Here is a 13,654-nt window from a genome sequence, read left to right as displayed (position 1 = left end):
GGTGACAGAGCAAGACCCTGACTCAAAAAAAAAAAAAAAAAATTAATACCATAAACTATGTCAATAGAATGAATAAGGCAATCACATGCTTATCTTAATAGTCATTTAGTAAAACCTAGTAAAACTCATTGCCTATTCTTAACTAAAGCACCTGAACTTATGATGAAGAGCTTCTGTATTAAATAGCCAACTACGTACTTAGAGAAACACTAAAAAGTATGTTCAATTAAAATAAGAAAAAGAGAGTGCCTGTTATTATCATTGTAATACAATATTGCTTTTGTCCCAACTAGAAATTCATAACATTCCCAAAATAAAACAATAACAAAAGTGGTTTGGATTAGTAAAAGAGCACACAAAACAGTACATATTGGACAGAATGAGATGAAAATCGTTAGTTGCAGAGGGTATGATTTTATGGTGTGCACCTGTAATCCCAGCTTCTTGGGAGGCTGAGGCAAGAGAATTGTGTGATCCCTGGAGGCAGAAGTTATGGTGAGCCGAGATCGCACCATTGCACTCCAGCCCAGGCAACAGTGCAAGACTCTGTCTAAAAAAAAGTCAAGAGGAATTACAGAAAAGCTACTAATACGAATATAAATGTATCAAATTGGTTAGATATAGGACAAACATAGAAAATTCAATAGCAACCTTATATATGAGCTATAGCTAGTTAAAATTTATTCAGTATATGTTCCATGTGTATATATTTGCTATAATTTTTCTTAAACTTATTAGCTTTGAATTGTATACTTCATCTGTGAGCAGTTATGAGATTTCTGCAAAAACTTGCAAATAAAGATAATAAGATTATCCTATGGGAGTTAAACTGTAAAATTACTTACTGAATGGATCAGAACAGAGGCATATAAAGCACCTTAAAGAAACTATTTCTCAGGCCTAAAATTTAATCTGATAGAATTTAATTTTAATTTGATAGAATATATTCATGTATTTGTGTCACAGATTTCCAAGGTAATCCCCACGTTGAGTGATTTCCTAGGAAGATTCACAGGACTCAGTATATAGTCATACTCACTGCTAAGATTTAGTATAGTAAAAGGATACAGAGCAAAATCAACAAAAGGAAACAATATGTGGGGTGAGTTTGGAGAAAACCAGGTGCAAACTTCCAGGGGCCCTCTTCCAGCGGAGTCACACAGGATACACTTAATTACCCAACCAACGAGTTGTGACAACACAGATTAAATATTATCTACTGGGGGAGCTCATTAGGAACTTAGTAACCAAGGTTTTTATTGGGAACCGATCTTGTGGGCCTGGCTCTTACCAAAATGCTAGACTCTCAGAAGGAAAGCAGGTGTCGAGTATAAACCATCTTGTTTGCACAGTCTAGGCAGAGTGAGCCACTCTTCATCAGTTCTGCTAATGGTAGGAACTCTCACAAAAACTAAGTTCCCAGAAGTCAGCCAAGGACCAACCAATAAGCAGAACTTTTAAAGGATGGCAATCTGGCTTGCTATGCCAACTCTTCCTACAGAGTATTATTTAAAAAAAAAAAAAAAGTAAGGAGAGAAGTTGGTTAGCAAGGAGTACAAAGATAATGGAGACTTTGAGAAATAAATAACAGCAGTGTCCATTTTAGCACTATCCAAGATGAAAATTGGCATGGCAGAAAATGCCTCAATCTTCCTTATCAAAAGAATCATTCAGTTATCTCTCCCTTTGTTTGGATTATAAGATATTTCTAATTTATCTTAATTATGTGCTTAATACTTTTAGTACTGGTATTACATTCATAAAGTCACAGAATCAAAAATTTCAAGAAGGCATATTGTGAAATCTCTTTCTCCCACCTAGTCCCAATGCACTAAGTTCCTATCTCTTCCTATAGGTAATCATTGTTACCTGTTTCTTATCCTTTTAGAAAAAAATTGTAAATGGATATTCAAACCAAAACAAAAAGTCATTTTTTTTTTTAAAGACGTAGTCTTGGCCGGGCGCGGTGGCTCAAGCCTGTAATCCCAGCACTTTGGGAGGCCGAGGCGGGTAGATCACGAGGTCAAGAGATCAAGACCATCCTGGTCAACATGGTGAAACCCCGTCTCTACTAAAAATACAAAAAATTAGCTGGGCATGGTGGCGTGTGCCTGTAATCCCAGCTACTCAGGAGGCCGAGGCAGGAGAATTGCCTGAACCCAGGAGGCGGAGGTTGCGGTGAGCCGAGATTGTGCCATTGTGCTCCAGCCTGGGTAACAAGAGTGAAGCTCCGTCTCAAAAAAAAAAAAAAAAAAAAAAAAGACATCGTCTTGCTCTGTTGCCCAGGCTAGGATACAGTGGCATGATCTTGGCTCACTGCAACCTCCGCCTCCCAGGTTCCAGCAATTATTCTGCCTCAGCCTCCCGAGTAGCTGGGATTACAAGCACACAACACCACGCCCAGCTAATTTTTGTATTTTTAGTAGAGACAGGGTTTTGCAATGTTGGCCAGGATGTTTTCAATCTCTTGACCTCGTGATCTGCCTGTCTTGGTGTCCCAAAGTGCTGAAATTACAGGCGTGAGCCACTGCGCCTGGCGGAATTTTATTTTTCTTGTTGCTTTACCACAGAGCTTATGATTTTACTTCCCTTGTACATATACCCTCAGAAAAATGATATGATTAATTATGCAACGAGTACTTTAGTTTGAGTGTCAGCTTATTTGTTACTGTAAATCACGCATTGACATTCTGGTCTTTTACGCCATTCCATGAGAGCAGTTACTATGATCCACAATAAGAGATGGCTTCAGGAATCAGGTTTTGAAGCTGAAAGCCAGATCTTGGATCTTGGAACGTTCACCCTTATATATACCAGTGTATGTTGCTTGATGGAGTGGCCTCTTGGTATACACCCAGATGATTTCTTCTTGCTAAACTACAACCATGTATATGCATTGTGTTTAAAAAATCAATAGTTTACTCTTTAACCATTTCAATTGAGAGCCTTTAAGAAAGCCTACGATGTGTGGTAATTATGTATGAATGGCAGTCTCTTTAGCTGTTGCTGATGTTTCTGCATCTGTCTATGAGTTTGAGGGCCCAATTTATATACTAAAGATACGCCTTGGAAAATTACTAAGTAATTATCTTTGGTCAAATCTTTAATGCAAGTTTTAAATTCTTATATATTACAGAATTTCACAAATTTGTTTGGACAGCCACTAGTCTGCTTGCTTTCTCCTACAGCATATCCAAAAGCTTTACAAGGTATGTACCCTCATTGCCTGTTACAGTCATAGTTTGCAAATAAACACTGTGTGCATTATGAATAATACTGATCTTGTTTTTTCCTCCCATAATGATCACATGTGGATTTATGTTCTTTAATATGGCAGGTGTTGCTCTGAAATATACCCAGAAGCCTTGCCAACAACCGAGGTCCCTTAATGTGCTATCATTAGGCCTTGAGATAATTCATCCCTGAGAAAGAAGTAGTTTTGTTCCTTGCCGACGGGGAACTCATGATTTGTAAATCTTAAAGTTTGTTTTACAGGTGTTTGTTTTGATTTGCTGATCATATCCATATAGCATGGTTTTCCTATATCTTTGCAGGCATCTTTTAAAAGATCCAAGGCATCTTTTAAGACTATAAGATTGCTGGTCTAGGAAACTTCTCAGTCTATGCCTCAGAGTTAGGATAACCTAACTGGCACAACTTAAAGTGTTTCTTTTATTCGCATTTTTACCTTGTCTTAATTTTAAAATAAAAGAACCTCTTCTAAGTCTGCCAGAGAGACAGGTTAGTGTTTTGGCCATTTCTTCAGTGGCTGAGAATCAAGACTTTTTGTCCTTAATGATTTGTCTTTAATTGGTGACACATAAAATCTAATTCTAACTCCCAGTCATTTAATAGGTAAAATACTAAACAACCTTAACACTGTTTTAGCAGTACTTGTCACTGTTTCACTATCTCCCTAACTGTGAATAGTGCTGATGTCTCTCTGTGGGAGATGGCATTTTACTGCTACTTCCCAGCCAGAAGTCCTGTCTGCTGACATAGTTTGACACAGGAAGTGATGGTCAGCATTTGAATGCCTGAGAGAAGCTGGAGGCTTTCACCGTTGTTTTAAGGTAAGTTTTGCTGTTTAACAGGGAAAACATGTAGAAATATTAACTTCATGTATCCAGAAGTAAAATTACTAAGGGATAGAACTTACCTTCAAACAACGGTAAAATTCTCCTGCTTTGAAGATTTTGTTCTCCTGTTTCTTATCATTTCTGGAGGAATGTGATCCCTTTCAGTTACTCAGCAGTAATTTTTGCTACCAATCTGTCTTATCATTATGTAGTTTTATTTAAATTTGCATGGTCAAATGGGTTAATATTAAGACTATTTGGTCTGAAGGACTTCAGTTTATAGAAGAGAAAAACACAGACTTTGGAGGTAAACTGACTGAATTTGAATCCTGAGTCAGCCACTTATTTGCCTTGTGACCTTGGGAAGTTATTCAGCCATTCTTTGCCTGAATAATCTATCAAATGGAAATAATAATAGTATCTACCTTATAGAATAATGCTGGGTATGTAGTAACTACTCAGTCTGTGCTCTCATTATTAATGCTTAGTTGTAATACATGTCCTTAACACATTTTGACCCAATCTCCTATCTTTGTGCTATAAAGCTTAGACCTCTAACACCTTAAATTATTGTTAATTACAAAAGCAGATTCAGAATTCTTTTGTGAGAAATATTTTGGATTTATCCATAGGCATTATTGCTACTCACCTCTGCAAAAGGGGTGGGCGCTCAATGTAGGTGCAAAACTAGCTGATCTGTAAGCACTTTGAGATCTAAAGCCTGTAGTTCTCTCATTAGCCAAGAGTTACTTTATTTATTCAACTTTTTTTTGTTTGTTTGTTTGAGATGGGGTCTCATTCTGTCGCTCAGGCTGGAGTGCAGTGCTCTACCTCCTGGACTCAGGTGATCCTCCTACCTCAGCCTCCCAAGTAGCTGGGACTAAAGGTACACACCACCACACCCAGCTAATTTTTGTATTTTTTTGTAGGGACCAGGTCTTACCATGTTGCCTAGGCTGTTGTCAAACTCCTGGGCTCTAGAGATCTGTCTGCCTTGGCCTCACAAAGTGCTATTCAACTTTTATTATCAGGTATTATGCTAGCACTAGAGATAGCACTGTGACCTGATAATCACAGTTATGTTCTTCACAGAGCCAAATGTCTAGTGGCAGGTAGAGACAACCTGCTGGGCAGTTATATAAAGTTATTCACAGGAGGATGCATGCAAACGAATGAAGAACTCCTGACTAGCAACACACTGAGGACGAGGGAAGGGGATGAGATGATGTCTAACGTGGACATTAAGAACATGGAGACCTAGATAGGGTTGAGAAATGACCGAGCAAGAGTGTTCTAGCATGTGCTGTGGCCATGAAATAAGACAGCTTAGGGAGCATGTAGAGAAATTTATTTTATTTTTTTATTTTTTGAGATGAAGTCTTGCTCTGTCTCCCAGTCTGGAGAGCAGTGGCACGATCTTGGCTTACTGCAACCTCCACCTCTCAGGTTCAGGTGATTCTCCTGCCTCAACCTCCCAAGTAGCTGGGATTACAGGTGCATGCCACCATGCCTGGCTAATTTTTTTGTATTTTTAGTGGATATGGGGTTTCACTATGTTGGCTAGGTTAGTCTCGAACTCCTGACTTTGTAATCTGCCTGCCTTGACCTTCCAAAGTGCTGGGAATACAGATGTGAGCCACCGCACCTGGCCTAATTTTGTATTTTCAGTAGAAACAGGGTTTCGCCATGTTGGCCAGGCTGGCCTCGAACACCTGACATCAAGTGATCTGCTCACCTTGGCCTCCCAACATGCTGGGATTATAGGTATGAGCGACTGTGCCTGGCTGAGCATATAGAGAAATTAAACTCATTCCTCCTAGCTAAAGGGTAGAGTTTGAGATTGTGTGATTGAATTATGAAAGAACTTTTAAGATTTGTTAAGTGATTTAAGTGGAAGACGATGGGATACAGGTTGAGTATCCTTAACCGTAAAATCTGAAATGCTCCAAAATTCAGAAGTTTGAGTAGCAGCATGACACTGAAAGTGAAAAATTCCACATATCAGTACTTAGCACAAGGTTTGTTTCATGTACAAAATTATTTAAAATATTATATAAAATTACCTTTAGGTTATGTATATAAGGTACCTATGAAACATAGATAAACTTCGTGTTTAGACTTGGGATCTGTCCCCAGGATATCTCATTATGTATATGCAAATATTTCAAAATCCCAAAAAATCCAAAATCCAAAACATTTCTGGCCCCAAGCATTTTGGATAAAGGGTACTCAACAGATGAGTAGCATGAAAGAGCATTCAGTTAACCTGTTAGAGAATAAACTGGGGAGGGGCATGGATGAAAATAGGGAGATGGCTGGATGTAGCACAGTGACTATGTAGCCGGCTGCAAAAGATACGGAGCCCATGGAACCAATAGGACTTTGTGATGGACTAGGTGTCGGGAGGGAAGGCAGGAATAGACTTCCAGGTTTCTGGCTGAGATGCTGGTAGAAATGATAATACTTGATGAGAAACATATTTGTAGAGAACAAAAGGGGAAGAATTTGCTTTGAGTTGTTGACATGTTGAGTTTGAGGTGCCTTTGAGAGTCAGGTTGATTATAGTAGCCTAGAGCAGCAGTACATAACTAGAGTGTGAGTCACCTAAGAAATGGAGTGTGAGTAAATTTTCTAATACCTATGTCAAAAACAGTAAAAAGAAACAAGTGAAATTACTGTTAACAGCGATATTTTGTATTAAGGCTTTGAAATCCAGTGTGTATTTTACCTATCTAGTCAGATTTTGAATGATCAGCATCTATTGCAGGACAGAGCAGTGCTAGACCTAAGGAATTCAATTTAGGCTGATAGAGAATTGGAAATAAATGTTAACTAAAATCATGGGAATAAGAGCAGTCAGTAGTGTATGGGACCAAAGAAAGAAACTACTCATATTTAAGGAACAGGAAGGGAAAGAGCAACTCACAGAGGGCAACTCAGAGGAGAATCAAAAAGACTGGCATTTCTAGCGCTCATCAGAGAATTCTGTCACAGATACCCATGATCCAACACTTGCCATACTTGGATGAAATTTGTTAATTGAGGGTAGAAAATGGTAAGAAATATGTTCATTTTCCATTTCTCTTAAGTTTGCTAGGCTCTTCCTTAATTTTGTTCAGCAGAAAGCAACATACCAACGGTGTGTTTTTGTAGTTTCATGAAGAATCTGCTTTGTTGAATTATGATTTAGTGATATAGCTTTAATTTTATATATTATCAATATATTAGAATGTTCCTCATGTGTATCTCTTATCTTTTGCAAAACTACTGTCTATATATATAATAACATGTTTGTTATTACAGATCAATCTCAGCGAGGTAGCCTCTTCACTCTCTTTTTGAACAATCCTCTAATGGCCTTCCTATTTGTCTCTGGATTGTCAAGCATGCGCAGAGGGCTATGGGAAAAGTGTCAAGAATATCTTCGAAAAATCAACCGTGATATTGCCCAGCTACTGACCCATTCACGTTCAATAGGTACCCTTTAATCTAACTGCACACTTAACAGAATGTACTATCATGGCTTAAAATGGTTACTTATTTTAAATTGTTTGAATTTTTAAAGGTATGTGTCCCAGGCAGGAAAGTTGAGAAGGCTTTCCTGAAGTTTCCTTACTCTTTGAAACGTAATTTCCATTTAAGCATCTTTTTACTGTCACTTTTCTCCTCTTTGCAGATCAGGCATTTCTCCAGTTTTTTGGAGATGAATTTCTTCGCTTGCTCCTCACAAGATTTATCTTTTGTTCAGCCACCATGAGGATGCATAAAATTTTTCGGGTAGGCAAAGAACATTATTAAAGATGAATTTTATCATTTTAAGTATTAAGAACCATGTATTATATTTTGCCTGTATAAAATAAGGTTTGGATAAATTCAAAATAATATTTACAAATGTACTGTCACACTGGTCTGTTAAGTAAAAAAAAAAACGTATTCACAAATGAAGATGTAAAGTATAACCATTGACCATATTAAGCCACATCTGAGTACCTATCCTTTGTTTAAAAGTAGAACTTTTTCTGACCGGGTGTGGTGGCTTCTGCCTGTAATCCCAGCACTTTGGGAGGCCAAGGCTGGTGGATGGCTTGAGGTCATGAGTTCAAGACCAGCCTGCCCAACATACTAAAACCCCTTCTATACTAAAAATAAAAAAATCAGCCAAGTATGGTGGCATGTGCCTGTAATCCCAGCTATTCCAGAGGCTGAGGCAGGAGGATTGTTTGAACCCAGGAGGCAGAGGTTGAGTGAGCCAAGATCACACCATTGCACTCCAGCCTGAGTGACCAGAGCAAAATTCCATCTCAAAAAAAAAAAAAAAAAAAAAAAAAAGTAGAACATTTTCGATACCTCCCTGATCCTATCTTCCTCTCAAATGAAACTCATTTACTGAATTTTATTTATTGATTGATTGATTGGTTTATTTTTAGATGGAGCCATGTTGATGTCTATAACTTTCATTCATTCATTTTGTTTGACCATACAACACTAAGTATTATTTGAGTATATATTGCAAATTACTTCTTCATTATGCTGATAATGGACATTTGGGTTGTTTCCAAGGTTTTATTATTATATAAATGATGCTGGCCAGGTGTGGTGGCTCATGCCTGTAATCCCAGCACTTTGCGAGGCTGAGGCAGGCAGATCACAAGGACAGGAGTTCAAGACCAGCCTGGCCAACATGATGAAATCTGGTCTCTAATAAAAATACAAAAATTAACCAGGAGTGGTGGCACGCACCTATAATCCCAGCTACTCAGGAGGCTGAGGCAGGAGAATTGCTTGAGCCCAGGAGGCAGGGGTTGCAGTTAGCTGAGATTGTGCCACTGCACTCCAGCCTGGACGACAGAGTAAGACTCAGTCTCAGAAAAAAAGAAATGGGGCCAGGCAGGGTGGCTTATGCCTGTAATGCCAGCACTTTGACAGGCCAAAGTGGACAGATCACCTGAGGTTGGGAGTTCGAGACCAGCCTGACCAACATGGTGAAACCCTGTCTCTACTAAAAATACAAAATTAGCTGGGCATGGTGGCACATGCCTGTAGTCCCAGCTACTTGGGAGGCTGAGGCAGGAGAATTGCTTGAACCTGGGAGGCACAGGTTGAGGTAAGCCGAGATCGTGGCATTGCATTCCAGCCTGGGCAACAAGAGCAATACCCTGACTCAAAAAAAAAAAAAAAAAAAAAAATGATACTACTGTGAAATTCTTGTATAAGTTTCCTGGTACACATATGTAAGATTTCCTCTGAATAATATTCCTAATAATAGAATGGCAAGATCAGAGGATATAAGCATATTTAACTTTACTAGATAATGCCAGACTGTTTTCCAAAGCGGTGAATCAGTATATATTCATCCTAGCAGGATGTAAGTGTTGCTATTTCTGTAATCCCTCCTTTCCAACACACTTTGCAGTCATACTTTATAGTTTTTGTGACTCTGGTGAGTGTAAAGTGGTAGGTCATTGTAGTTTTAGTTTTTATTTCCAGGATTACTGTTGAGGTTGAGCAACTTCTCACATGTGTTCTTCTGTTTTTTTCTTTGTAAAGAATGTGTTCAAGTCTTTTGCTTGACTTGATAATCCATTTTGCTAGCTGTTGCTTTTTTGTGTATGCATGTACCTATACAATACTTCTTTGAGGTTTTAAATATTTTAGCCATTATATTTTTCACTTCTGTAAGCAACATTTTCTTCAAATATGACTGAACATTTAAAAAATATTTTACAGCTTTTGATTTTAAAGTTTTTTTTTTCCATTTTATTGTGATAATTTTAAAATGTAAAAGAACTATGCAATGGACCAGGAGCAGTGGCTCACACCTGTAATCTCAGCACTTTGGGAAGCCAAGACAGGAAGGTCACTTCAGTCTAGGAATTTGAGACCACCGTGGGTAACATAGTGAGAACTCGTTTCTATAAAGAAATTTTAAAAATTAGCCAGGTGTAGTGGTATGTGCCTGTAGTCTCCCTTCAGGAGGCTAAGGTGGAAGAATTGCTTGAGCCCAGGAGTTTGAGACGGCAGTGAGCTCTGATTGTGCCATTGCATGGGCCAACTGGGCAGGTCCACTTAGACACAATTTTTAAAAAATAAATATATTGGAAACATTTTAGAGATTTGCAATAATTTGAAAAACAAATGAACTACATAGCCTAGAAATGTTGAAAACATTGCTCACCCGGGCCCCACGGCCAGCAGAGTTGGCCCCACTCTGTGGCCACCAGAGCCTGTGCACCAGAATCGCCGTGGCCTGTGCACCCCGCCTCACCAGTTTGAACCTCCATGGCCTCAACCAGATTTGGAATGTCAAAAGCAGAGTGTCTATTTGAGGAATTTGAGAAAATCGGGAACTTTGGGCCACTCAGGCTCTCTAGATGAGACCACCCATGAAAGACTAGCAGAGGAAATGCTAGACTCCTTAGTAGAGTTTTCTGAAGACCTTGCGGACAAGCCATACTTGTTTTTTAAGGACTATGATGTTTTCTTTGGGAGTGGCATCGTAACTGCCAAACTGATTAGAGCTCTAGGAACCTACGTGATCAATAAGCAGACCCCAAACAAGCAAATCTGGTTATCTTCTCCATCCAGTGGACCCAAGTGCTATGACTGGACTGGGAAAAACTGGGTGTACTCCCACGATGGTGATGGCATGTCCCTCCATGAGCTGCTGGCTGCATAGCTCACTAAAGCCTTAAAAATCAAACTGGACTTGTCTTCCTTGGCCTATTCCAGGAAAGACTCATGTTGCCCAGCCCAGTTTTAAGGACATTAAAAGCTGTCAGACAAAGACCCCAGCTTCATTATGCAGCTGAGGTCTGTTTTTTTTGTGTGTTTTTTTGTTTTGTTTTGTTTTTCATGCCTGCTTTTGAGGACAGTTGGGCTATGTGTAACAGCTCTGTGGAAAGAGTGTGTTGCCTCCTACCTTGCCCCCAGGTTCTGATTTTTAATTTCTATGGAAGATTTTTTGGGATTCACTGATTTCCTCCCTCACATGATATCACTTATATTTTATAATGTCTTATGCCTATACCTAAATATAACAACCTTTAACAAAGCAAAATGATAAGAAGGAAAAATTCCAGGAGAAATGAATTGTTTTCACTCTTCATCCTTTGACGGATTTACTACAAGAAGTACATGAGCCGGGCGCGGTGGCTCAAGCCTGTAATCCCAGCACTTTGGGAGGCCGAGGCGGGTGGATCACGAGGTCGAGAGATCGAGACCATCCTGGTCAACATGATGAAACCCCGTCTCTACTAAAAGTGCAAAAAATTAGCTGGGCATGGTGGCACGTGCCTGTAATCCCAGCTACTCAGGAGGCTGAGGCAGGAGAATTGCCTGAGCCCAGGAGGCGGAGGTTGCGGTGAGCCGAGATCGCGCCATTGCACTCCAGCCTGGGTAAAAAGGGCGAAACTCAGTCTCAAAAAAAAAAAAAAAAAAAGAAGTACATGAAGAGCAGCTGGTCAACCTACTCACTGTTCTGTCTCAAAATGAGACACCTTGAAGGGGAGCCTACAAATGTTTCTGGGCTTCAAAGTGTAAGCACTTCTGAGCTCTTTAGTATTGAAGTGTTGAAAGCAACTCACATGGGAAGACCATTTCTTATTTGTGCTTTGTGACTGCCAGGGTGTGGCTTGCACTGGGTCGTCCAGGGAGACCTATTGCTGTTTCTTCCACATATTCACTTGTGTGTGTGCGCGCGCATGTGTGTATACATATTTTTTCAATTTAAGAGTTAGTACGGAATCAGCTGCTACAAGAATGCAAAAAATCTCCCAAAGACAAGAAAGGAGGAAAAAAAGCCGTTTTCGTGAGCTGAGTGCTGTAGCATAATAAAATCATGGAGCCGAGGAGGTACTTTGTAAATGTGAAGTCACTTATAAAGAGATGCTCATGCTCATGTTGATAAAAAGAGCCCTGGTCCTAGACATAGTTCAGCCACAAAGTAGTTGTCCCTTTGTGGACAAGTTTTCCAAACTCCCTGGACCTCCGCTTTCCCATCTGTTAATTGAGAGGATAGAGTATGGTTGATTCATAGCATTCAGTGGTCCTGTCAAGCAGCCTAACAGGCTACCTTTAATTCTCACTGGGTAGATGAGGGGATGACAAAGAACAGTGTTAAAGCTACATGGGAAACATTGTTATTGGTGTTGCCCTATCCGGATTTCAGTTGAATTCATGTAAAAATAATAGTCATCCTTTATTGTACCCTTATTGGGTTAAGCCCATTATACCATATTACTGCATTTTTTTTTTTTGAGACGGAGTTTCGCTCTTGTTACCCAGGCTGGAGTGCAATGGCGCGATCTCGGCTCACCGCAACCTCCGCCTCCTGGGTTCAGGCAATTCTCCTGCCTCAGCCTCCTGAGTAGCTGCGATTACAGGCATGCACCACCATGCCCAGCTAATTTTTTGTATTTTTAGTAGAGACGGGGGTTTCACCATGTTGACCAGGATGGTCTCGATCTCTTGACCTCGTGATCCACCTGCCTCGGCCTCCCAAAGTGCTGGGATTACAGGCTTGAGCCACCGCGCCCGGCCGTATTACTGCATTTTAATTTTTACTGACCTACACTTTTTATATGAAGCAACAAGTCTCCAGGACATGAAAACTCATACAAAGTTATGCTCATGTGATATTATTTTCTTACTTAAAGAAAGAAAATAATATTAGTGACAAGCTTGTATTAATTTGTAGCAAAGGCTTTTCCAATGGGTGAATGAAAACATTCCATTATAGTTTAAAAAAAAAAAAAAAACTCAAGCTGGGAGCAGTGGCATATATCTACAGTCCTAGCTACTCAGGAGGCTGAGACAAGAGGATTGCTTGAAGCCAGGAATTGGAGATCAGCTGGAAAACATAGCAAGTTCCTAGCTCTTAAAAAAACACCCAAAAAAAAGGCTGGGTGCAGTGGCTCACGCCTGTAATCCCAGCATGTTGGGAGGCTGAGGCGAGTGGATCATGAGGTCAAGAGATCGAAACCATCCTGGCCGGAATGGCAAAACCCCATCTCTACTAAAAAATACAAAAATTAACTGGGCATGGTGGCTCACGCCTGTAGTCCCAGCTACTTGGGAGACTGAGGCAGGAGAATTGCTTGAACCAAGGAGGTGGAGGTTGCAGTGAGCCGAGATTGTGCCACTGCATTCCAGCCTGGCACCTGGTAACAGAGCAAGAGTCTGTCTCAAAAAAAAAAAACCAAACCAAAACACACACACACGTCTTAATAATAAAACAGTATATATAAACAAAAGCTAAATAAGTAAAATATTTTCTTTCTTCTGAAGTAAAATTATTTTTTGAGTCTGATGGAAATGTTTAAGTGCAGTAGGCCAGTGCATGAGAAAATAAACAAAATATTACCAAAAAAGGAAATTTCAAAAAATTAAGAAAAAGGTATGTCATGAATACATAAAATATATGGAGACAGTAATCTATTTTATTATTTACTACTATAAAATATATACAAATCTATTATTAATGATTATAATTTATGTACACACTTACAGACCATATATGGTACCATTCACAGTCCAGAGAAATGTAAACAAAAGTAATGATGCAATATTAAATCATA

The 13,654-nt window shown here is 39.5% G+C and overlaps 1 protein-coding gene and 1 pseudogene across 6 annotated transcripts in view; both read left to right on the top strand.

Annotated features, from left to right (window-relative positions):
* The window catches only part of SCAI (suppressor of cancer cell invasion), a 198,912-nt gene that overhangs the window by 160,788 nt on the left and 24,470 nt on the right, over nt 1-13,654 (top strand). For 4 of the 6 annotated variants that reach the window (XM_074395333.1, XM_074395332.1, XM_010351368.3 and 1 more), the window contains 3 exons: nt 3,137-3,209; nt 7,383-7,556; nt 7,756-7,856. In XM_074395333.1, coding sequence (XP_074251434.1) covers nt 3,137-3,209; nt 7,383-7,556; nt 7,756-7,856 — 348 coding nt within the window. The other 2 variants (XR_012516677.1, XM_074395335.1) reach the window with 2 other exon arrangements.
* Nucleotides 7,864-12,328, top strand: LOC141583785 (frataxin, mitochondrial pseudogene; annotated as a pseudogene).

This window comes from Saimiri boliviensis, chromosome 2, assembly GCF_048565385.1.
Source record: "Saimiri boliviensis isolate mSaiBol1 chromosome 2, mSaiBol1.pri, whole genome shotgun sequence".
NCBI lineage: Eukaryota > Metazoa > Chordata > Mammalia > Primates > Cebidae > Saimiri > Saimiri boliviensis.
Note: the sequence above shows the minus strand (reverse complement) of the source record. Positions and strands in the feature narration are given on the sequence as shown.